A 26420-nucleotide genomic window follows, 5' to 3' on the forward strand; every position below is an offset into this window, starting at 1 on the left:
TGCCAGGGCAGCAGCCAGCGCCCAAAACTCAGAATGTGAGCAGCCCGGGAAGTGAGCTCTAGCGAGCTGGAAAGCGAAAGACATGTTTCGGTTTATGACTGTGTTTTTCGACCCACGGTTACTGTCAAAGGTTTCGTTACTGGCAAAAGTTTCGTTTTCAACACGGGGAGTGGCACTGAGCAGCGCCCGGCGTGGAGCTGCCCTGCCCCGCCAGCCCCGTCCCGGCGAGCCGAGCCCTCACGCACCGCCCTCCCACGCGAAACCGAAAGCGGCGCCGGTGCCGGGCGGGCCGAGCCGGACCGGGCTGAGCCGGGCCAGCGGAGGGTTCGCGGAGGGTTCGCGGAGGGTTCGCTGAGGGGCGGAGGCCGCGCTGCTCGCGGGACCCAGGCGCAGCCTCAGCAGCGGCCTGCGGGAGCCCCGGGGGCCGGGCGCCGCCATGGCAGAGGGCACCCGGGACGAGCAGTTCCTCTACATGATCTCCTGCTTCAGGCCGCGGCTGAAGCAGTTCATCCAGGTGCAGCCCGTGCTGGACCGGCTGCCCTCGCTGAGCGCGGAGGACCGGGACAGGGTGCGTGCGGCCGCCCTGCAGCGGGGCGCGGCGGCGGGCGCCGAGGAGCTGCTGCGGGCCGTGGAGCGGGGGCCCCGCGGCTGCGGCTGGATCCGCGAGTTCCTGCAAGCGCTGGAGCACGGCGGCTGCAGCCTGGCCGCCTGCTACGCCAACCCCAGCCTCAGCCAGCTGCCCTCGCCGGCAGAGGAGGCCGAGCATGACCTCTGCGTGCACCTGGTGCAGCTGCTGCACGGCACGCTGGTGGACAGGATGCGCGCCGGGCAGGTGGCCGAGAAGTGCCTGCAGATGGGAATCTTCCAGGACGAGGACGTGGATCGGGTGAGTCCGGGCGCAGGCAGTGCCGCAGCCACTGGCCAGCCCCAGCGGCTGTGGGGCAGGTAGGGAGCCACAACTACAAACGGCATAGTAAATGCAAAAATAAAAGGGGAGTTCCCAGACTTGGGGGGAAATAGATAATGGGTCCAGGTAAGCCAGTGAAGACTTTTGACAATGGGCCAGCAGGTGGCATGCCAGCCAAGAGCCTGGCAAAGAGAAATGCCAGGAACAGAGGGTTGGACCAAGAGAGTGTCTAAGTGAAGAAATATGTCAGACTTTACTTTACTTATCATTTTGCCACCGACCTTAGGCTCAGAAGATCATTGTCTTTTGGCCCTTGAATCATACCAGGAAGTAGTGATGGTCTGTAAAGTCCTAAATAATACTGAGTTAAAATAAAGCAAGATTTTCTGTCCCCTTTTTTGCTATAGGTTCACTAAGGACTATCACACTAGACAATGACGTGAGCAGAAATACCAGTTGGACAAGAACTATGAAGTGTTAACCTTTGATGAGAATATTGTCCAGTGCTTATTCCACTTGGCTAAGAATGACTTGCCTGGAATGTGAAACCTACTGGAAACTAAAAAAAAAAAAAAAAAAAAAAAAAAAAAAAAAAAAAAGATATCCTGATATCCTGAAACAGTGTTAGAACAAATTAAAATAATAATTGCCATAGCATTCACTTTTGAGGACGTTTCATGCTCCATCTCAGTTAAATGGCTGTAAGATACATAATTTTGTCTTGTGACCATCAGGTGGCAGCAATGATCAGATGCACCCTTATTAGCAGGGAGCCAAGCATTGTAACACAGCAGGCAGATGCAGAGGCTTTTTAGGAAGCTACTGGCTCCATTCCCTGGTAATAGGTTCTCATGTTCCCCTGGGTCACCTTTTTGCTGCTGGTATTTCCATCAAACCATTTAATACCCTTCACAATCCTGCCAGTTTAAACCCCAGTGGAGTTCAGGCTTTCCTAATGTCTCCCACTTTCCACACACTTCTTTTAGTCATGTATCTCAGTCAGGTGTTCCCACTGCTATGCCTGCCTATTTCCTTGCATATCAGAATGGGTCATTCTTGAGCCTTGAGAAAATGGCCCTTGAGACTGATCACCTGTCTCAAGCTGCTTTGCTCTTGGGGTCGTGGTTTTGTTCCTCATGCAATCACATGTCAAATTCTGCTTGTGACAGCCTTGGGACACAGTTCCATAGCTTCTTTGAGGGCAGTAGCCGCTTTCTAGAGGCTCAGCTATTGTATTTTTAAGTGGGAGTTGAGATGATGAAGCCAGAGTTTAAGCAGGAAAATGTTCTATTTTATGTATGAGGTCATGTTTCAGGTTAAGTCTGAGCTTTGATAAACTGTGTGACACCATTTCTCCTTAATCAAGGTTGCCTATTCCCTAAACCAGTCTAAACACTAGTTGTTAGTCCACAATACTAATAACTATTATATAGTGGTTACTTTTGTAACCATTGTCTAGTACTACCAGTCTCTCCAATTAAATTCCAGATCTCGTAGGTTTCATATATCCTACCCAAAACCAGATGGGATGAACCTGAGGTTGGACAAAATTGCAATAATTCTCTTCTGATGAGAGGCAGGTCTACTTTATATCTTTATTATTCAGTATGCTTTAATTATGACAGGGGAATGCTTTTTACACCTGTAATATTCTTATGAACATCCTCAGACCATTTCCAAAGTCTGTGTGAGGGTTGTTTCTGATTTTTTTTTTGCCAGATCCAGACTGTTACTGACAATCATGGGAACAGGGATGGTGCAAGGGAGCTACTGAGCAGAATAGTCCAAAAGAAAGACTGGTTCTCTTCTTTTTTGATTGCTCTCCGTGAAACCCAACATGAAGACCTTGCAGATGATTTAAGTGGAAATACAGGAGGTAATCATCTTATTTCACTGGTACAGATGTGTGGATTTTTAATATCTCTTCTTTTTTTTTTTTTCTTCTTTTTTTCTTTTTTTTTGTACTGTTACTTAAGAAGCAATGCAGGATTCCCACCATATTATTTTATTGAGACACTGGGATTAATGCTTTTGATTTTCCAGGGATTTCAAAATCAAGTTATGTAGCATTTAAATATTGAAAATCCTTATTTAGCAATATGAGAATTACAACAGTATGGATTTAGTTACAATTAAACTGAACCTTACTTTTAAAACCCATTGGTTTTCAGTGTGATTTTTATAATCATTCATAAAACCTACTCTGAAAATTAATTTGAACAAACAAAACAGACTATACCTCAATTTCTTCTTCAATAAAAGTGTTTCCTTTACAGAACAGTTTACAAATATTTTTGGCATTTTAAGGTACTTTGCATACTTTAAGACATTCAAAAGTCTCAAAACATTATAAAATTTACTAAAATTAATGCAATAAACTAGTAATGTGGCTACTCCTTTTCATTCCTGTGTAATGTTTATAATACTGTAAAGTTATCCCAGTGCTCCCCTGTATTCTTAAATATGAACAAGGAAGCAGCCCCCAAATAATTTATCCCTTATTTTTGGTCCCCATATGTTTTATAAAATTTTAGTGACTAAATTAGTTTAACAGATTCCCATTTAGCAGCTTCAGCCTGCTCCCGTGAGAAGCTCACCAGAGCTGTCTCTGTGCTTTTAGTTGCTGCACATGGGTCAGAGCATTAAGATTGAGGTAAGAGGGGCATGTAATTGTCTCTTCCAGCTTTGGGCAGGAATCAGACAGTGTTCTCCCAGACACACACAGGCAGCTGTGAGATTGAGGATGCAGTTCAAAGATGGTTGAGTGTTGCAGTCTGCAGGACAAGACCAACCAAGTCAGAGCCTCAGAAGATCATTTTGAGTGGAACTCGCGTGCTGGGAATAGCTCAGCAGCTGTTGTGATCCTGATTTTCATTCTGTATTGCAACTGCGTGAGGTTTAAATTATTGTTTTCACTACTTTCGCCGTCAGTAAGGTAAACAAAGTAACAAATATATAAATTATTAATATTATTTTCTTTTTTTTTCAATTCTTTTCACATTTTGCATTTCTGAATTTTTAGTATAGTGCAGACTATATAGGGTAAAACTGAAGTTTAATCCAGTTGTTTGATGGACTACTGAATGAATACATTTATTCCACAATTTCTTTGTAATCTTGGGTGATGTAGGCCCCAAAACAAACTGTACAGGCTGATGTATAAAGCATGAATGGTGTTGCTCTTACCAGAGGATAAGTTAATTTTCCATGTACACAGTCCTGTATGTGGGTAGATATGTAAAGTGTATGGTTGCAGGAGCATGCCCTGACATAAGGTCGTAGAGAGGAAACAGCTTCATTGGGCATTGTGGATGAAGAACACTGCTGCTACATTTTGTCATTGCAGCTTGACCCCCTGTGATTTCTCACAGTAAGATATGTTGTTATTAGCAAACACCTACGCACAGAAATTGAGAACTTCATAAAAATAAATCTATTAACCTCTTTAAGTTTAGTTTCTAATTGTAAATTAGTAAATTCTTAGTAAATATTTATATAAAGGTCAAAATTCCAGACTATAACATTTGAGTCAAGACCAAGACCATATGTTATACTGTTATGTGCCTGATAAATACAGGTTAGTTCTGTGTTTTCTAGGCTCCACACTAAAAGAAATGAAATGTTTTGTAGAACTGCCTTAGAATTTCTCTATATTTTCTGGGAACAGAGAATAAACAAAGTGGGATGGAGCAGACTACGAATGAAGAAACAGAAGTTACAAGCCAACCAGGATACGTCATACAGGAGAATTCGAAACAGGAAGAAAATGTGGATGATAGTTTCAGCAGTGAGAGCAGTCTGTTGGAAACATCCATAGAAAAGAATTCTGTGATGACAGGTTTGTCCACTGACTGGTATTTTGATCTGGTACCTGTGTGAATAAATGAGTAGCTTTGAAATATATTTAATACTTTTGATAAAAATATTAATATTATTAGGTTATATTTTATTTCACACCTGTCCATAATAGGCTTATACTACCCAATGACAACATTAGGTTAACATTATCAACTCCATACAGTGTCGACTAAGTTTAAGATAAGAGTGTTTTTATGCCACAAAAACTGCAGCTGTAAAGTACTTCTTTCTAGAAGGCTGGAAATGCTATATTGAAAAGCATTTTTGTTTTGAGAACTCCTTCAGTGTTGTCCAGCAAGTAATTTCTTCTGTTCATTTTAAGGTTTTTTAACTTACAGAATATCAGACAACCTTTCTCATGTCACATACACACTCAGAAATACATTTTTAGTAAAAACGTTTAGGAATGGCTGTGGCCTTTGTTCATTTAGACCACTCTTAAAAACATGCCTTGGGAGTTGATTATGAGTGACAGCAATTACAGCAACAATGCCCAAACACAGCTGCGAACCAGTGATTCAAACATGCGCTGCATGATTGAGGAACCATGTGTGTTGCAGGCTCTCATGGAGCTCAAACAATAGTTACAGCTAAGGTGAATCCTGCCTGAAATTATACCAGTGGGCTTTCTCAGCCAAAGGACTAAGACAGCTAAGGCTGCTCTCTTTTTATCAAACATGGATAATTTTTTTTAAATATCTCTGAAAAACTGCAGCCTTTCAATGTGCAACAGTAGTAGCTTATTTCTCCTTTTGCATATTAACAGGATATCTCACTGCTTTGTAGCAAGTAGAGCAAAATTATCAACTTGGTTTTCCTGGGTTAGAACATAATTTGTCAGTATAAAGAAGAGGTGCCAAATATTTAATGATAATTCAAAGTAGATGAGACTGGATTATTTTTTCTGGATAAAGCTAAGGCTCTTATTGGGCCTACTAAGAGTAGGTTTTCATTGCTGTTAGCCTTGATCTTTTACTTGCCTCTTGTTGGGTTGTGAATTAGAGAAAATGAGACCTATCAGTTATTAACTAGTGTGCCACAAGCTAATTGTGGATAAAAAACTATGGTCTCAGCACAGAACTGAAATTATTAGAGTGGGTATTAGCAGTTTGGGCACTTGAGCAGATCTGTGCAGTGAAATGGCTAAGGGGATACAGAGTATATGTATTTCATCAGTTTGGTTCAGATTGACTTCAGTCTCATGTAGACTGTGTGCCTGCAAGTAATTAGAACAAATCTCATTTGGTTTCAGCTGACAGTTCATTTCTTCTGATCTACACCAGCTCTGCTATGAACCAAAGTAGTGTAAGTGCAGACAATGGATGGATTCACTGAAAATACGCAGTTCCGAGATGAACCAAAGCAGCAGTGTAGATGCAGGGTAACAAGGGCTGCCAGGAGGCAGTGCTGCTTGGAGATTTCTGCAGAGGAACTGCCTCACATTCAGCCATCCTCGAGTGCAGTAACCTTTGATATCAGTGCACTTGTACACTCAGACTTAACAGCACTCTGGTCTTTTTTCATTTCCTATTTCCATCCTTTCTAATGATTTCATAAGACAGTAATTTTAGACCAGGAAGATTAAAATATAAATGGAACCCAGATTCTACTTCCAAGTGAGCTGGGAACCCACCTAGTTTGTAATTTGATGCTATCAAGTGTTGTCAGTTTTGCAGTACACTCCCACAATTCCTTTATGTCTTGAAAAGGACATATTTCAAGAAGAAAGAAGCTTTTCAGGTAATTTGAAATTACTGCCATTTGCATTGTATCTGGAGCATCCTCTGACCCTTTTTAGTTAGGTAGACAAAACAGAGACAGTCAGAAGGTATGAGAGCAGTAAGGCCATAAAAACAAGTAGAAATAGATCATTTAGCCTAAGAGATAACTAGAGAAAAATTGAGCATGCAAAAACACAGATGAGAAACTTCACACACAAAATTACACAAAAGCAAGTAAATTCTATAGGTTAACACGGATTAAGTTGCTGCAGTTACCTATATAAACACCAATTTAAATAATAGCAGCTCTCTTTTTCAAGGCTTGCTTGTCGTTGCATTCCATTCCATTGTCTCTCTACTTATTTAGTACTCAGTGTAAAGTGAAAATCTTCCTGTGAAATTCCACATTACAATGTGCAAGCAGGACTCTAAGGGAAGATTAGCAGAAGTGGTAAAAACAGCTGTTAGGATAATAACTCTTTTATTTTCATTGTTTTGAAAATGCTTACTGCTTTGGCTTTTTTAAAATTTATTTTCTTTTAACATAATTCAAGTAAGTTGCAGTTGAAAAAGGAGAACGTTGTTCTATTCACCTTTCTTTGGAAGATGAGTATTTTGCATTTCACATCATCACTGATGTTTTCTGTTTGAGAGATTGTTGTATAATGTATGCTGTACACTGTAATTAAGATAATTGTGTGCAAAACACTTTATGGATTCATATTCTCATGACTTTCAGAAGGTCAGTTTAGATGGGAGATCATATGGAATAGATACACAGAATTTTAATTTTGTCCTCACTTTCCTATTTTATGTGGATTCCTGGATAGCAAAAGGAAGAGATAGCAGTGTCATCTTCATAGCTGGGAGTTCCTACTAATGCTACTAATTAGTTTGTCATAGGTCTTTGAACATGGCTTGTAACTGGTGAGGTTTTCTTCTTTTTTGTGCCTTTCTGTTGATTGCATTCATTTGTTAGAAAACATACTAATACCTGATTCCTAGTGGTAGCTAAGATAGCTTCATAACTTTACTGAATGCAGACTAGGTTCACCAACACTTCACTCACTACCTCACTCACCAACACTTTATAATGTATATTTCAGGCATTCCTTTCTAGGACACCCTAGCTTCCATTCAGTGCTAAATTCTCATTCACAGAATCTATTTTGCCTTATGAATAATTTTTGGGGGACAGTAAGTTGCAAAAAATATGTATATTAGGATACAGGATATCCTATATTATAATAGGATGTTCACTGGAAAGACCTTGATGGAAACACAAGCTCACTAGCTAATTAAGCAAAACATTGGTCAAGACTATTATTGTGACTGACTCCGTCTGCACGCTGTGGGCTCAGCTGCAGAGTGCTGTCGGCAGGCTGACAGCTCAGGGTGATGCTGTTCGCGGCAGGTTTCTGGGTTTGCTAGAAGTTTAGGGAAGAGCTGGGTTTTCTAGAAGTTTAGGGAAGAGCTGGGTGTGCTAGAAGTTCAGGGAAGAGCTGGGTTTGCTAGAAGTTCAGGGAAGAGCTGGGTTTGCTAGAAGTTCGGGGAAGAGCTGGGTTTGCTAGAAGCTCAGGGAAGAGCTGGGTTTGCTAGAAGTTCGGGGAGGAGCTGGGTTTGCTAGAAGCTCAGGGACGAGCTGGGTTTGCTAGAAGCTCAGGGAGGAGCTGGGTTTGCTGGAATTTCGGGGAAGTGCGGCTTTCGGCGTGGGGCTGGCGGCCCGGACGGGCGCGTGTGAGGCGTGCCCGGCCCGGCAGAGGGCGAGCGGAGCGCGGGCATCGCCGAGCGGAGCCGCCGCTGCTGCTCCGCGCCATTCCATGGCCCCATCGCTGCTTGCAATTAGTCGGAAACTACGCTTCGCTCTTTTCATGTAATACCAAGAAACTTAAAAAAAAAAAAAAATCACAGTTCTGGTTTTGTTTTTGTTCTGCTACAGGTGTAGCTCTCATGGCTTGCAGCGAGTAAAAGAGAAAGTTCAGTTTGCCAGCAACTTTTTTTTTTTTTTTTTTTTTGGCTTTTCACCTTTCTGGAAAGATACAGTAAAATAGGACTAAAGGGGATTATGCAGGTGATGATGTCTGGAACCCCTGGTTTTAGGCAATAAATCATGACCAATAGTGCCTTACCTCTGCCATTATTTGGATATTAATCTTCCACTCCATATTTTCTTCCACAAGAAAATGAATTATATTGTTCATTTTTTTAATCTCTACCAAAAATAGAGAAGGTTTAGATCTCAGCCCTCCCCGCCTGACATTCATCTAACCTACTTTAACAACTTAGGGGGAGAGCAAACAATATGCATTTGCCATTAATATTTGTACAGCAAATATATTATGATACATTTCTTTGTGTTTTTCATTTAGAGTCAGATGTCTCCATAGGAGATGAAAGTGTCAGTAACTTGAATGGAAGCCTGGAACAGAGCTGCACAACCAGTGATTCAGGTACGTTTCCCTTCTGTTATTATTTACTAATTGCAAAGTAAGCTCCGGGGGAAGTATTCTGTGAGTGGGCTAAAATGAAACTCAGTGAAGGGCTTCCTTTCACTCTAAACTCTAGTTCACCATATTTAGATGCCAGTTTGTTCAAATTAATTTACTTTGTTGGAAAACAGATGCCATTTTGGGCATTTTAGGTCCAGACCATCTGGTAATGGTCTGGACCTAAGTCCTAGCCCCAGCACAGTCAATTTACTGAGATCATCTGAGCAGGGCTCTAGACATCATCATTGTATGAACTGGTCAGTGAGGCAGAATGATGAAATCACATAGGCTGAAGGGACTAGAAGTCACCCAGTGCAGTCACCTGGACAGATATTCGTGATGCTGCCACACAGACGTGTTTCTTTTGCTCTCAGAGAGGAGCTAGATTGTGCCTGGCCCCTACATAGGGTGAGTGGGAATAGGAATGTTTTGGAGGCAGTGAAGGTGAGCAGAAGCATCTCTTGGGTACCTGCAGAACAATAATGAAGGTCCACTTTGGGCCCAAGTACTTTAGTAGCCCAATTTGTAAAAGCAACCTGAGCAGTGGGGGTTGCTATCTGAGGATCTTTGTGAACCTCACATTTAAACACATGTGCATGTTCTAAATACAGTTTTAAACTAGATATTGGACTGTGTTTAAATGACACTTAGCAGAAAGTATTATCTTGCTATGTATGAAGTCTGAGTGAAACTATACATTGCTGTTGTAAAAGACATCCCAGTACTTTTTTTCCTTTTTTTTTTTCCAAACCTCAGGCAAAGCAAACTGGGAGGTGTCCACCATGGTGATCAGCCTGTTTACTTATACAGAATTCAAGAACTACTTTTTGGAATCTAGCCTTTATAACATTTGTGCTGGGACTATGTCTTGTACAAGGGCTAGAAAAAATTCTGAATGCCTTTCAAGCCAGCTGGGCCTAATAAACCTAGTATTACATCAGTAAGGTCACTGTAAATGTTATATTTCCTATACCTGCAAAGTGTTTGTTATAAACACTTTTTAAATACTTTGAAGCTTTAAAGTATTAAAATCCACATATTTTGTAAGCATACAGAAAGTTCAGGATAGCTCATATCTAAATTGCTACACTGCAGCTAAGATTTTGGCCTGTGTGTTGCTAACTCCAAAGAATTCACTTTGAACTTCTTTAGCAACTGAGAAAATTCATCAGTCACATTGTATTTCTTGGCTCACTCTGTCACATGAAATGTCTGGGCATGGGAACTTCTCTGTCCTGTGGACAGACAGACACACTGTATCAGTCACTCAGGCTGAGCCAGGCTCATGACATTTGGCAGCACGTATGTATGGCCTCATCCTTTAAGATTCCTGAAGTACCTCTTAATAAGCAAATTGGGCATTTGCTGTGTCAAGTAATCCAGAAAAAAAACCCAAACACTGCAGTTTTGTGAAGAATGGAGAACAGATTTTTTCAGTGTTTACTTGCTATATGTTCTATATTCATGTGGTTTTTAAAAACAAGTAGTTTAAAAGTTTTCTAAAACATCCATGCTTTTTAATCATGTCTAGTAAACTCAGAGCAATAATGAGAAAAAATTTCTAAGAAGATGTAGATGCATTATTAATGGATTTTGTAATTTGAAATGTTACAGTAAGGCTGTTGTATTAACAAAGATGTTCGGATGGTTTCATTACACACTGACATTATTTGGATTTTAATGCAAAGAATCATGTGGATTCAGCTGCATTTTTATGTGCAAGGTTCATTTCACGTTTTATAAAATTGTGTAGTTAGGACAATAGAATAATTACCATGTTTCTTTTAGCCCAGAGCAGCAATTCACATGAGCTTTGTATGAGGGCAGACAACTTCCCTAATGCTACACTGTGCTTGATGAAAAATCTTTAAGTATTTAATTTTTTAATCTGTGAAAAGATTCCTGTATTAGCCTTTATCTAAACAAGGGCTGAAGAAGCTAGGAGAGAGCTAAGTTAAATATTTTTCAGGCCTGGACTGTTAATTGAGGATTTTAAGGAACTGAAATTTAACCAAACAGATGGGTGATAAAGTGCTAGTTTCAATATGATTGAGCTATTGAATTTACCCAACCAGAAAGCAAACAAATGTTCTTCCTCAAAAGAGAGTAGTAGAGTCAGATAAGTAACAGCACCTACTCTCTGGTGCAGATGTCCCTGTGTCCAGGTAGCACTGCACTCACACTAAAAGGCAAAACAAGCAAAAAACACTTTAGAATGGCATTCAGATGTTTCCATCAACAGTGTTTTATCAAGCTTCATTACTTTTTGTTAGCTTAATTTTATTTAATGGAATCAGGAATACTAGAAAATATACTTACTTTGTGTGTAATGTATCAGTGATAATAAAATCCTCATGATTCTGCATTGAATGATATCATCAGGAAACAAAACTAGGGTTTTTCTCCCTTAGTTTTAATCTAGTAGAATGAATTTGCATTTTCTTCACTGAGGGCAGTTAATACTTGAAGAGTGATCTAAACTTATTTGTAGCAAAAAAAAAAACCCATGAAAGGTCAATTTAAATAAATCCTTCTGATATTAAGATACATATATATAAGTTCTGACTCCCTAAATATATGTAAATTCAAGAGATTTGATATGCTTTTCTTACTGCTCAAAATAATTCAGCAGTATTTTTTTTTCACTTTTACATTTAGAACATTCTTTGTTTCTTCTACAAGCCATAGATCTAAACTCTGCCATTGCATTTCCAATAAGAGATGGAAGGCTTTGGCCTTAGGTGGCAGATGTATATGGCTTTTTAATGAATCTCCAATTGCATTATGTATGTGTCAGGCTAAGAAGCAACACAATCTACCATGAGTGGGTGTGACACATTCTACAGTTAGCTCCATCTTGTATGGGCAATTGAATTTTCTTATCTATTTGGTCTCTATACTTTATAACTCCCTTGATCATTTTTAAGTGTTCCATATCTATTTTTCTTTCTATGGCTCCATTTTTCATTCTCTGGGAAGTATTTATAAAGGTAACTCCCTTGTAACCAAATAAATTTCAGTATTTATAAAGGAGAACATCACAGAAGCTTGGCTAGGTTATAAATACCACAGCTCCAAACACAACCTTTGTTGGTCCCAGTGCTACTGAACTGTATCATTTGAATTTATACCTAATAGCAGTCATTACAACATAGATGGGTGAAACTGTACTGTGGCTTATTCCACTTGCCCTGAGCGCTGACTGGGTGGAAGCAGTTCTGATCCAGAGTGGCACAGGTCCTCAGAGCAACATTGTCTATGCTAGTGTGCTGTTTCTATTCATAAGATGCTTCTGAGTGAATTAATATTTTTCCCTTTGACATTTTTTCACTCTTCTAATACATGTTCTGTGCCTCCTGTTTGAAACTTATATTTCATTGTACCCTTAGATGAAGATGAAGTGGAGAAGAGAGCCTCACCTGAGCCAGATCTGACCCTGAGAGATTACCAGATGGAAGTTGCAAAGCCAGCATTGAATGGGGAGAATATTATCATATGTCTCCCTACAGGCAGTGGTAAAACCAGAGTGGCTGTTTACATTACCAAAGATCACTTGGATAAGAAGAAAAGAGCATCAGAGCCTGGAAAAGTCATAGTACTTGTTAATAAGGTAAGTTGGTCCATTTTTTAAAGAACAATATTTTTCAAACATCATGCATTGTTAATACAAACATTGTAAATATAAAGACAACGTTGAATATAAAGACAATTCTCAGCTTCTCCAGGTATATTGTGTTTTAAAGACATACAGATCTGGACTATCATCTCCATTGCACCATCAGCCTTGTGCAAGCACAAATTACGTTAGTGTCCCCCAGTGTAAGTGCAAATTTAGATGTGCTGTAATAACCACATTATTGGGAAAAGTACAATTTCATTTTGTAATGAATTTTGAAAAATAAAAGTATTTTTCACATTCTGAGTTTCAATTTATTAATGAAGGCACCTGATGAGTCTTACAGTAGTAAAGTAATGTATTGTCAGATTTTCTGATAGTTGTTTTAATTTTTTCAGTTAAATTTAGCACATATAAATTAATCTTCTATTGTAATATTAAAATATAGAAATACATTAAAGAATTTTACTGAAATTATAAACAATATCCATATTCTCTTATAAGATAAATGTGAAAGCACTTTATAAGCTCAGTTAAATAGCCGGAGCATGGATGGTTTGTTCATTCCTTCAAAGGCTCAGTTAAGCCAAAGTTCTTGGGACAAAAAGGTTTCACAGGAGAAGTTGCAGGGGGAAATTGGTTTGGGGATTTTTGCTGCCTAATTTTCTTTTGTTCATCTAACAACATTTGTGGCAAATGGGCATGTATTTTTAATTCTGTTTTAAACTCTTTGAAAACTTTTGCTCAGGTTCCATTGGTAGAACAGCATTTAAAAAGAGAGTTTGGTCCATTCCTGAAGCGTTGGTATCAGGTTATTGGCTTAAGTGGTGATTCTCAGCTGAAAATCTCATTTCCTGAAGTTGTCAGAAGAAATGATGTCATCATCAGTACAGCACAGATCCTTGAGAATTCACTGTTAAATGCGTCCAAGGAAGATGAAGAAAGTGTCCACTTATCAGGCAAGTATTTTATTCTGAAATTTTACAGAGGGTATAAAAGTATATCTCTATTCTGGAAAATTGCAGAGTAAAAATGTGCCACATTCAGTAGGGTTTTTTCAATTTACTCTTTTTATAAATACAAGCTGTAGTAAAATCATATCTCAATTAACAAGCATGCAGGCCAAAATTAGACTCTAGTTTATTTGTACTAAATACTTGTCATGCTTCCTATTTTATCTAAATAAATTCTTATTTATTCTTATTCTTAACTTTGTGCACATGCAGTTGTACTGGTTCCACTTTCCAAGCTCAGCAGAGCATTAAATCATATCAGATAGAAGCCATATACAGGATGAGAAAAAAAACTGTCAAAACTCAAATGCACTTGGTAGTTTGAGAAGTACAATGGAACAAAAGATAAAAGCCAATCTGTCGTAAAAGTTATATTCTTTAAACTCTGGTGATTTTGCTAAAATACAGTGATATGATGGCTTATAACTGTGTCTCTCTGAGCTCAGCAGATATAAAATCTTCCTACAACACATGAAGGAAGTTGAAGAAAGCAAAAGATAAAGACGGCAAGATTGTTTTCCCAGAATGCTGAAGTGGCAGGTGGTCTGGAAGATCAGAAAGGAAATTATATTATCTGTCAGGGAGGTACAATTAGAGCAGCCCATGAGATCAGCTCCCAGGCTTGGGCTACAGTGACCTTCCTCTGTGAGATGTTATCTTCTCCTTCTATTTGCCTGCAATCAACTCCTTTTCAGATGGTGAAGGATGTAGGGGAGAACTTTGATATTCAAAATAATGGCCCTGAGATAAAAGTATTGGTCTGGATGTCACAGAGACAGCAGAGAAACCTGAGGGGTTGGTCTGTGTCTGTCAGTGCCTGGTGCTGACTTGGGTACTGCTTGATCCAAACTAACTCCTGCAGAGCCACTTGGGTACCTCAGAATTGCATTCCCTCCTTCAGAATGCCTTGTTATTAACCTAGGCAAAGTACCAGCAATTTTCTTATACTTATTTCCTCTCCACTGCGTCTTAAGTTAATAAACTTTCCTACATCTGAATCATTTTGGAATGCTGTATGGAGGCATCTGAACATTTCTATTGGAACTGCTGGCCTGTTTAGAATTGGGCTGAGTCCCAACCAGATTGTGTAATGAAGTGGGTTGAATGGGTTTCACACTTTGTGAAGTTTCCTTCATAAGGAGCTACATTTTTTCCAGAACTCAGGCTGCCCTGCACCTCAGGGGTTTTTTTCCGTTCTATTACACCTGTGCTCGTAGGTTCAGCTGGACCAAAGCCAAGCAAGCATGAGCACAGCCAGCTCCATTTCTGTGGCTGTGACTTGGGTAACTCACAGCCTTTATAAATCATCCTAATTAGTTTAAAGTTTTTTTCCAGATTTCTGTGCATACTTTTTTCATCAGTTTCCACAGAGGTCTGCATTGCATGTAATATGGAATTCCAGCCTCTGTGAAATGACGGGGACTCTCTTAATTGCATTTTATCAAATGTTTACTCTCTTTACCAAGGGCTGAAATCACTGTATGGACTTTCTAAAAGCTATGTATCACTTCCTTAGTAGAGGAAACACATCCTTTCTGGTAGGTTAGTTTCTACACAAGTAGTTATAGAATATGCATGATGGAGATGATGGTCAAAATCAGAGGCAGTAAGTTCATGGCAGAAGAACTGAGTAACTGCCAGCACTGCCTCTGAAATCTTGCAGTGTGTAGAAATCTTGGAAATAAATAAGAATTTAGATTTGAAACTACGTCACTCCAGTGCATACTGGCTTCCTGAACCACTGTGAAGGCAATCAGCTTTCCCCAGTGACATGGAGCGTTGGCTTACTTTGCTAGCAGAAGTGTTTGGTGTAGCCTTTCCAATATAACTTCCTTTGTTTAGTCTCCATCCTTCTTTAGGTTCTTCAATACCAGCTGAGACTGATTTAGCTCTCTGTTAATTTCCAGCTCCTGCTGCCAGTTGTTGTAAACTGACTTCTAGTGGTGCAACAATTTGAGCACATCAATATGTTTACATATCAATGTGTAAACAAGACCATGGAAATTGTCCACATTAAAAAAAAATATGTAGAAGAGTTTAACCCTGATCATTTCAGTGATCTTCTTTACAGTCATGTCCACAAACTGAATTCAAATTTTTGGAAACAATGTAAAATTAGAGAGTTACTGGCCAGCTACAGAAGGACTGGGAGCTCCTATAAACCAGTTTTGCTGCTAGAAAAACAGAAAAATATTTGTGATTCTTTCAGCTCAGAACCTTGAAATATATGTCACTGGCTGCATGTGCAGAAAGATTAAAGATATGTTTTCTATATCTTTTGAGAAATTTGAAACAAAAAATAATTTTATTTTTCTTCATTGTACAGTATATTGTTTGCATGTAAATATACTGTGACCAAAAAGCACATTATACCTGTCTGAATTTCCATCAGTTTCCTCCGCTACAAGAGAGAGATGAGTGGTAGTGCTCCCACTAATCTGTTTGTTCTTTCCAATAACACATCCATAAAGTAATATAAATCTTTTAACTGGACACTAATAGGGAGGAAATCTCTGTGTTGCTACAAAATGGAAGCATATTTTGACCACAACAAGCCTTTCAAGAATGTCTGAAAGGCTTCTAACATATTATGTGTTTTCTCAAAAGCAAACAATATGTAGTTTGTCAGACACAGTTATGGACATAAAAGGTAGTATTGAGTTCAACTATGATATGTTCTTACCACTGGTAAGATATGAAAAATATTTCTCTTAAATTCAATAATCAGATTGTTTTTGCAAAAATATAAAGTCTTTTTTTCCATTACATGGAATGTAAAACACATCAGGGCTGTAGCAAAGGTTTCAAAGTCCATTAAATATATTCAGCATCCATCCACGCTTTTCTCCAGTACTTCAATTTCCTAGTACATTAGTTCTCAGACAAACTGATGGGTTCTTTTCAACACCATCCTTACCTGTTACAAGATGTAGTCATGCAAATTGTGCATATGAAATATAATTATTCACTTTAGGAGTCTTTTTTTTCCAGATTTTTCCCTCATCATCATCGATGAGTGTCATCATACTCAAAAGGAAGGTGTCTACAATAACATAATGAGACGTTACTTAAAAGAAAAGATGAAGAACAGGAAGCTGGCAAAAGAAAACAAACCACTGATCCCACAGCCTCAGATTCTGGGACTTACAGCCTCACCTGGTGTAGGAGGTGCAACATCCTACTCAAAAGCTGAAGAGCATATTCTGAAAGTAAATAGCCCTAACACTTACAAACCATCAAAGGGATATTGTCTTCTTCAAGTAAAACTTCTAAAGTCAGTTTTAGGCTCCAAATAGACAATCTGATTTTTTTTTTTCTTGTGTACATGGAAGTCCAGCTTATAACCATTAAAAATAATGGAAATCCATACACAAATAAAGGTTACTTTACAGGAGGAGTAAGGTTACTGAAAAGGGAAGTTAAATAATTGCCTCGTTTGAAAAAAATTCCCAAGATCAGAGGCAAGGAATCCCCAATGTAGTATGGTTTTATGGTTACTGAAAGTCTTATTATTCCATTGATGGCTTATAATTTACTGTGTATTCCCAAATACTAGAGACACAATGTATTTTTGTATCTGTGTTTCTAGAGTGACTAAGATGAGCATTTTTGTGTGTCCAAAAAAATGAAAAACAATGTTTGTTTTTCATTCACTTAAACAAAGCAGAAACCACTTGTGAGATACAGGTAGCATACAAATGTGTTCTGTTTTTTTCAGTTGGAGTTACTCATTGAGGTTGCATGAACACCTGACTAAAGATAGTCTGTTAAATTCTATACTTAAACTATATTTTACTTGAAATTAAATGGTTTTGCATTAGTAATAGAAAAGTAGAATTTAGCCCAGTATGGCAGTGAAAACTTCTGACTGGTAAATTGTACCAGAACAGAATGTGATATTGAATTAGTGAGGCCTGCAAGAATGTTTTATGCTGTATTGAAGTAGACAGAATTTTGACACAAAAACTTGCTAGCAGAAAAAGAAAATTCCTTTTCATCAGCTCTGAATTCCTAGTGATAGGATTCTGGGCTTTGTACCTGAAGATTAATCTGAATATACAAGCTGAAATATAAAACTACCACTGACGACATTAAAAAGTTCACCTGTCAGTCTTCCTTTACTGTTTTCTCTGCTCAGAATAGTGTTATAGTTTCCCTTATTACTTAATGACATGTACATATTTTCTCCTTGGAAGAGGTCAAAAGCAAAAAAGTCCAGTTCAGTTGTGTACTTAGCACAGAAATTGTCTCTATGTCTTCTAATTCCAGGAAAGATTATCTCAAATTATTTTGTAATCTCATAACAGCTCTTACTATTATAATTAATCCCTAATATTTATCTTCTATTTTTTTCTATTTCACCATTATATTTATTTATTTTGTGCTCCAAAATCTATTCTTCCAAAGTACCAATGCTGTATTTTCCTTCTCAAAATACTTGGTTTGCATCCTGATCTACAATTTTTTTCCTGTATGCAAGAATCACTTCTGGCCTAAAAAGTAACTTGTGCAGTTTATCTCAAATGTTTTTCAAAGACTTGGACTTTCTTGTGCTGATACTGCCTTTATCCAATTTTTGTGGAAAGAAAGTCAAGTTATATAAACCTCAATATCTAAATAAGAAGCTCTGTTGCATTAATTCAGTTTTCATGTGAAATATCTCATTCAATATTAAAGAAACAGCATTTTGTCTTCTCCCAGATCTGTGCCAATCTTGATGCATGTAGAATTATGACTGTTGAAGAGCATGCCTCCCAGCTAAAGAATCAGGTGAAGGAGCCGTCTAAGAAGACTGTGATTGCAGATGACAAAAAAAGGGTATGTTTTTTACAAAAAATCAGCATTAAAGTTATATTCTCCTTTAAAAATGTCTTGTACAGTATCAAAAACTTTTGCCTAATGCTCTTTTTCTATGGACTTTAGATGCTCCAGAGTGCTAATTTGAATGTTGTTGCTTTCCTCTGTTTCAAAAAGTAACAGTAAAGTCAAATAGGACTAAATTTTTACTTACGTCAGTTATATTTTGAGTTATCTGGTCAAAAGACCTTCTAAACCTGAAATATTTGTATTGAAGTGATGATATTATATTCAGGTTTTTTTTAAAAAGTGCTGTTTCTCAGTATAATTTTTGTGATATTCTGAACTGTATATTTCCATATCACTAAACACACTTATCAGCCTTACTTCTTTAATTTAAGGTTTAAGTTATAAAAAATTACTCAGTGTGGTACTAGCCAGTGGTTTTTTTTGCCAGAATGTGCTTACTTACTTTGCCTGATCAATGTATTTCTAGGATCCATTTAAAGAGAGAATCACTGAGATCATGACAGAAATACAGAGCTATTGCCAGCTGCATCCAAAGTCTGAGTTTGGAACTCAGACATATGAGCAGTGGGTGATCAGAGAAGAGAGAAGAGGTAACTGCATTGCAAATATACCTCAGCTCTGGATTTCTTTCTGTCGTTCTATATTAAGACTTTTTTTGTATTTTTGTTCAATTCTAGCTGCGAAAGAAGAAAAACGCAGGGAACGTGTCTGTGCAGAGCACTTGAAGAAATACAATGATGCTCTGCAGATAAATGACACCATCCGAATGGTGGATGCCTACAATCACCTAAATAACTTTTATAAAGAGGAGAAAAGTAAGAAGACAGTAAGGAGTGATGATGATGATGATGATGATGAACCAGCAGTATCAAAACAGGATGAAACAGATGAATTTCTAATAGGTTTATTCCATGGTGAGTTTGAAATACATTGTGATATTTAATATTTGAAATCCATAATTGTGTGCTAAATGGTTTGCATGGGCCCATTAGTTATTGCATCCTGGAAACTGCTGTGTTGTTTATTATCACAGTGTCTTGATATCCTGTGTTCATACACTTTTGAATGCATTAAACACCATAGTGAGATCCTGTCATAATATGTAACAATGGTTCTTCACCTCCCACATAAAGCCACCTTTGTTTTTGCTGCCAGTAAGTAAAAGCTGTTTTCTGCTTTTATCCAGTGAAGTGTCCCTGAGGACACTCTTAGCAGATACATAAAATATGTATTTCAGTAGACACTCTGGGGGCGTAAAAGGTTGAGCAAATGGAATACAAAAGTAATGAAATACTGAGTTCTTAACCAGCCCTTTCTGCCAAAGTTCGTTTGTCTATGTACTAAGAAAGGAAAGTGCTAACTTTAAGTTAGTTTCAGGCAAAGAACATTTAGTTAGAGAATTAAACAAAAGATCAAACTGCAAAGACCAAAGTTTTTTTTTCAGATCAGTCACCTTGGAACTAGGCTTTATTCATTAATCTTTTTTACTCATATTTTTTCCTTTACTGCCTTTGCAAGCAGAAAGAGCTAGAGAAGTTTGCTTCCATCACCCATGGCTCTTGGGTGGTACAAAGAAAAATAGATTATACTGCAGAATGTGACCCAGCTTCATGTATCCAATGAACTACAAATTTTTCTCACTATCGGTGAGAAATAAAAAAAAAAAAAGAATGAAAACTGTAAGTTAGATAATGTCAGCATTGTTTTAATGACTTTTCATACATGTCTATCCTTCCTTGTTTAGATTTTCAGTGAGCTATTGCTGAGAACCAAAAATTTAAACCAACTTAAAATGAAACTCAGTTTCATAAGTGTAATTTCTGGTCGCTTTTATTTCTGCAGGTAAATGAAGTCCAAAGAACCTGTCAATGAAAAATAAATTACATTTTTTTAGGATTTTACCACTGAAAGTGCTAGAATTAATAGAAGAGTGTCTAAAATTTCTCAGGTTTAAGAGCAGAATTCATCTTTGGGTGATAAGTGCCCTGGGGCACTTAGTGTAGGTTTAACTAAGGTGGAAAACTGTGTGAGTTTGTTACATTTATCTACTTTTTGTATGTGTTTCTATGTTTGATTGAATTCAAAAATATGAATAAGACTAGTCATAAAGTCTATCTAGGCAGAGTAACAGTTTGTGGTACATTGAGTATGATTGCCTTGGATTAGGTACACTGCAATAGTCTGCACAGGGTCATGACATCAGTGTTCTAACACACCAAGTCCCTACCTTGAAGTCTTCTTGTGTTTGCATAATCATCTGATACTGACATAGGTTTTTAAATATGATAAGTTTTTTAAAAATATAAAACACAGAGGAATCCTCCTTCCTTCTGGTCAATAGAGCCAGGTGAAGAGAATCATTCATTTGACAGTTCACTGAGTGCATTGAAATGTCTTGGAGTTGCAATATCAGTAACATGCCCATGCTGGTGTCTGCTTTACTGCATGTTTCTAGTGGGGATTCCTACTTTAATCCATGTCCCATGGACAATTTATGTCTAAATTTATAAAACCATTACCAGCTCCAAGGCTGTACATATTAATCTGTTTCTCCTTGTAAGACCTTTTTCTATGGTTTAAAATAGTTTTGTAAATATTATAAGCTGTGATTTAACTCTTTATTACAGTGCATTTGACTTTGTACCAACTTTGTGTGTATAGGCAGGTTTTTTCCTTTGGCTTATTCTTACCATGAAATATAGGCAAAGTGTATGATAATGGTAATTTATTTTGGTTGATTAGTATGTATTTAGTGACTATAAACTCACTTCAGAAGTAATTGGTATGCCCCATCTCTTCAAACTGAATGTGAATTAGCCATGCTGGGAGAATTATATAGAAAGTTGCTCTTTGCTTTGTGGGTTTTGGGGTTTATTTTGGTTCAAGCTGTTGTTTTACATAGCTACATTTTCTTAATTTACATCTGTTCTTTTTAAAGCAAAAAAGAAACAGCTGAAAGAGTTGACTAGAAATCCAGAAAATGAAAATGAGAAGCTAACGAAGTTGAGAAATACTTTAATGGAGGAGTTCACGAAGACTGAAGAACCTAGAGGAATCATTTTCACGAAGACTCGTCTAAGTGCCTTTGCTCTTTACCAGTGGATTAAGGACAACCCAAAATTTGAAGAAGTGGGAATTAAGGCCCATCATCTTATCGGCTCTGGACATAAGAGTGAAATGAAGCCCATGACTCAGGTATAGAACGATGCATGTCAACATTACCTCTTGTACATGATTTTGGAAAACAGCTTGTCTTAGTACTAGGCCAGTGAACTGAAGTTCAGAGCCCAGAGTTCTGGTTTCATACCTGCCAGCAACTTATCTTCATAAAGATAAATGAATAATAATGTTGATTAAAAGTGAATAATAATTCTGGAATAATTTTATTTCCACAAGTAACAAGCTTTTTTGGCTTTGGATTCTATGGCAATAGGAGTAGCCAGCATCTGTTGCCTGGAGTAGTGTATAGTCAAAAAGAACCCAAGTTATAGCCAGGCATGGGAAGCAAAAGTAAACAAAATGGAAAGAGTAAAAATGCAATTAAAAGAGTTTATGCTTATCAGGACAACAGTAATTCACGTTATATTTTAGCTGCTGAATTGACAAATAAGATTACAAAGGTGATTATTCCTGTCGTTTTGTATTATCATTGCTTAAATCAAATTACACCAATTTATATGCATGCTTCACACTGATGTATAACCATTGAAAGAGAACTTGCCAAAATTGATACCGGAAATATCACAATTGATCACTCAGTTGTGTCCATCTGTGTAACATTACATTGATTCCATACACCACATCTCTCTGGTGATCTAAACTTGCACTAAAAACATTTTCAAATCAAAGCTCTTCTGTCCTGGTCCTTACTCCCCTTATCAGCATTTAAGCAAAAATGGTGTGTTTTGCAACTGGGCAGAGTCCATTTTCTTCTGCTGCCCTGAGTTTCAAGGAAAAATTCTCTCAGAAAATTCTCTCCAAAAGTTGTTTGAGTTCTATCAAACTTGGAATTTAATTTCTGTGGCACATTACACAAACAAAACCAATATCTTCTGCATTTTGAAACTGAATATAGCAAATAGCAAGTTTCTGTTCCTCTGCTCAAGCTGGTGACAAACATCCAGTTGATTCAGAAGTCTGTGATTTAGATATTTTCTTTTTAAGTGTATCATTGTTGTTCTTTTTGGTGCTACTGTGATCACCAGAGTTATGGTCTCCATTTATTATGGAGAATTTAGTGCTTTAGAACTAGAGCTGGAAGTGTGTATTTTAATCAGAAATTACTGAAGTGATAAAAATCTTGTCTTATGGGTAAGTACTTTAAAATTTTGAAAACAATAGAACAACTATATTATAGAATCTCCTAGTACCTATGACATAGACTATGAAGTTCCAAGCCCAGTTACCATAAAAGGATTGGCTTCTGCTCCCTCCTCCCTCAAAATACGGTGCTGAACTCATGTTATGTTCAATAGAAACTCCTTCTTTTGCAGGATGCTTAAATGTGGTTGTTGAGGCCACTTGATGTTTGGCACTCAGCTCAGAAATGATGGGACTTTACTTCCTGAAACTCGCTAATTAGAATAAACTGGTAGCAGAAACTAGTACTGAAAGTTAATTTGATGATTTTAATTTGCAGAATGAGCAAAGGGAAATTATTGATAAATTTCGATGTGGAAATGTAAATTTACTAATTGCTACTACTGTAGCTGAGGAAGGCCTGGACATCAAAGAGTGTAACATCGTTATTCGCTATGGCCTCGTCACCAATGAAATTGCTATGGTGCAGGTAGGAGTTTTCTGCATACATACCTTAGTTTAATAATGCTTTTCTTTTTGCAGTGGGCAAATGGTGAATCATATACCTGGCGTTTGGAAATAATTTTTAAATACTTGAATGCTAAAAAAGAAAATGTTCTTGCAACAAGGTTCATTTCCAATTTCCATTCTCAGTCCATATGCAATATAAAATTTGCCTCTCTCTGTAATGGTGTAGCATCAGTTCAAAGTTCTACACAAATGTTAAGCTCTTTTAATAGAAGAGATACAAGAATATGGTCATCAGACCAGTTGATACAAGAGGCATTTGTACCACCAGTGTATGGACACCACACCATCATCAGATAAAGAGAGATTATTACATATCAGAATACCAGTTTGATACATGCTTTCCTTTAACTTGTGAACACAAATATTTATACATTTAATATTTAAATGCATGCTTATATTTTGGGAACAAAATGTAGTTTTGGCATTGCAAAACAGACTAATCCTAAATCACCTGAGCAGTTCTCACAGGTATGGATGATACTGCAGAAATAGTATGCATTATTCACTGATTCTTTATCTGTCTGAGTTAAATGGAAAAAACTGCATTTTGGGGATAGTGCAAGTGGAATAGTGCAAGAAAAAAATTGTTGTGTGATGTAATAGGGAGTATTGTGGTGTTTATTTTTGTGTTCCTTGCAAATTGTAGGCTCGTGGTAGAGCTCGAGCTGATGAAAGCACCTATGCTCTTGTGGCTTCAAGTGGCTCAGGGGCTGTTGAACGTGAAAATGTTAATATTTTTCGTGAGAAAATGATGTATAAGGCCATTCAGCGTGTCCAGAAGATGCCACAGGAAGAGTATTTAAATAAGGTATTCACTACAACTCTTCACTTTCCCTTTAAAGAATACTGATTTATATTCCGTGGAATACTTTCTATTTGAAATCTACTTAGAGGGGGAAAACTTGAAATAATACTTGTTACTACATATGGCTTTGAATTCTTTTGCCCATATTTGGTTTATAATCTGTTTTCTTGTCCTTTAGAAAAGTCTGGTTTTCTATTGGTAAGGGGAAAGCACATGAGCAAGGGAAAATTGACTAGAAGTCATGTTGACAGTGAACTCAGTAAAATAACTGAGAAAGAAAACTATAACTGTCATTCCAGCAGAATGTTACAGTGCTCTTACTGATTTGTTTCTAGATTCAGAGTTTCCAGTTGCAAAGTATAGTGGAAAAACAAATGAAGGTGGTGAGAGATCAGCACAAGACATACAAGAAAAATCCTTCACTAATAAAATTCTTATGCAAAAATTGCTCCAAGCCGATATGTTCTGGAGAAGACATACAAGTTATTGAAGACATGCATCATGTCAGTGTGAAAAAAGATTTCCAGTAAGTGTTTATGAACTACTTTATCTCTCAGGCAGAAACAGATTTTCCTTTCATCGAGGCTGTAACAGGGCCTGTAACCCTCTAGGCCCTGTGAGAAAAAAAATAGATTATTCCAATATTGTTGGGTCCTAGGCTCTATGGAGTTTACAGTTAAGGAGCTTGAACAAAATGTTTGTTCTTATTCCTGATTTCAAGGTGAATTGAGTTTAAGACTTCAAAAAAAAGATGCAGCTTCTATGGTACTATTAACTAGGTCACTTACTATGTAGTATGGTATATATTCCATTCTGCACAGACTAATAGTAACCTTCAGGATCAAGTACTCCCTAAATAAATGATTCAAGAATGTACACATACTCTGCAGGTCTGGGTAGTCAGAGCCAAATGATTCTGTTAAGGGTTAAGATTGAACTACAGGGAATAAAAAGAAATCCTTTTATTTTCAGGTATTATTTCATTGACAGTTTCATGGCACCTGAAAAAATAAGCTAGATTTGTCTGTTATTAGAACAAGAGCCTGCAGCTCCCACTTCAAGATGTGTGAGGAAGGATGCAGCTCCTGATAGGCAATGAAGAGGGACAGGGAGTACATGTGTATTTCATCATTACTTAGGAGTATGAAGCATGACCTTGCATTTTCTCAAACAGTCAGAGTCTATGACTTTTTGGGTTTCATACCTGATTTCAGCAGTCTTAGTCACTGTTCATATATGTCTGTATGTAGCATGGAATAACCAGTGGATTCTGATGTTTGCTGTCTGTTTTTCAGAAGTCTTTATCATACAAGAGAAAATAAAACACTGCAAGATAAGCATGCTGATTACCAGACAAATGGGGAAATTATATGCAAAGACTGTGGACAAGTGAGGAACATCTTACTTTCATACTCTTGTCTGTATTTGTTTCTGTCTAATGATCTTGCCTTTTTTTATCTGAAATGCAATTTCCTTCTACTTGCAGGCTTGGGGAAATATGATGGTTCACCGAGGTCTTGACCTGCCTTGTCTAAAGATCAGAAATTTTGTGGTTGTGTTTGCAGACAAGAAAACAACAAACAATATTTTTAAGAAATGGGGAGACCTGCCCATCAGGTTTCCTAGTTTTGATTATGCAGCTCATTGTCCTTCAAGTGATGAAGATTAAGGATTTGGAATGAAAATAAAAGCCCTTTTCAACTTCTCTCTGTTGATCAGAAGCTCCTGTGTCCTATAGAGCATGCTGCATCATAAGCACTGTGAAAGCTCCCGGATATAAGGAAACTGTCTTGAAGACAAAAAGCGAAACAAGAAGGGAGAAGGACAAAGTCACACAGCTGCTATCTGCTCTCAGATTTGTACTTCTGGACAAAGATGGCAAATGCATTGTAGTCATGTGTATTTATGGAACAAACTCCTGTCTCTTTTCACTACAGGATGACAACACTGTCAAAAGTGTGTTAGATGACCTGTTGTCTGGTCTTAAGATTTACCATGGTCATTATTTTCTTCATGCTATTACCATTTTGAAGATAAAGGATCTCAAAAGAGGAGCCACGTAAAGAAGATGTCACCCATTATTTCTGAATCACTGTTGCTACGTCAGTGTTTTCATGACTGAATTCCTCCCTTCATAAATATAGCTGAAAGCTCATACAATTTGACAGACTAAAATTAGGTTTCCCTTAGAAGACATTTCCAGAAATCAAGCCCTTAACCTGAAATTGATTATTTTACTGTCCAAGAAGCACATTGCCAAAGTGACTCTCTGTGTGTCAGTTTCATGGGATTGTTAGCCTGGCTACATAATGAGGTGTGTATTTTTTTCAATAAATTGCTATAACTAACAATTA

The 26420-nt window shown here is 37.7% G+C and overlaps 1 protein-coding gene across 1 annotated transcript; it reads left to right on the plus strand.

The window, feature by feature from the left end:
• IFIH1 (interferon induced with helicase C domain 1) lies at positions 1-26420 on the plus strand. Its single transcript, XM_071435035.1, has 16 exons — positions 1-886; positions 2627-2783; positions 4575-4745; positions 8856-8936; positions 12365-12585; positions 13340-13550; positions 16596-16813; positions 18306-18422; positions 18898-19021; positions 19109-19345; positions 21370-21626; positions 23071-23220; positions 23908-24069; positions 24402-24592; positions 25362-25455; positions 25553-26420. The coding sequence occupies exons 1-16, from the start codon at positions 437-439 to the stop codon at positions 25733-25735; spliced, it is 3024 nt and encodes a 1007-aa protein (XP_071291136.1). The 5' UTR covers positions 1-436; the 3' UTR covers positions 25736-26420.

Source organism: Agelaius tricolor, unplaced genomic scaffold (genome assembly GCF_023055355.1).
Source record: "Agelaius tricolor isolate 1412-34295 unplaced genomic scaffold, bAgeTri1.0.p SCAF_10, whole genome shotgun sequence".
NCBI classification, from domain to species: Eukaryota; Metazoa; Chordata; class Aves; order Passeriformes; family Icteridae; genus Agelaius; species Agelaius tricolor.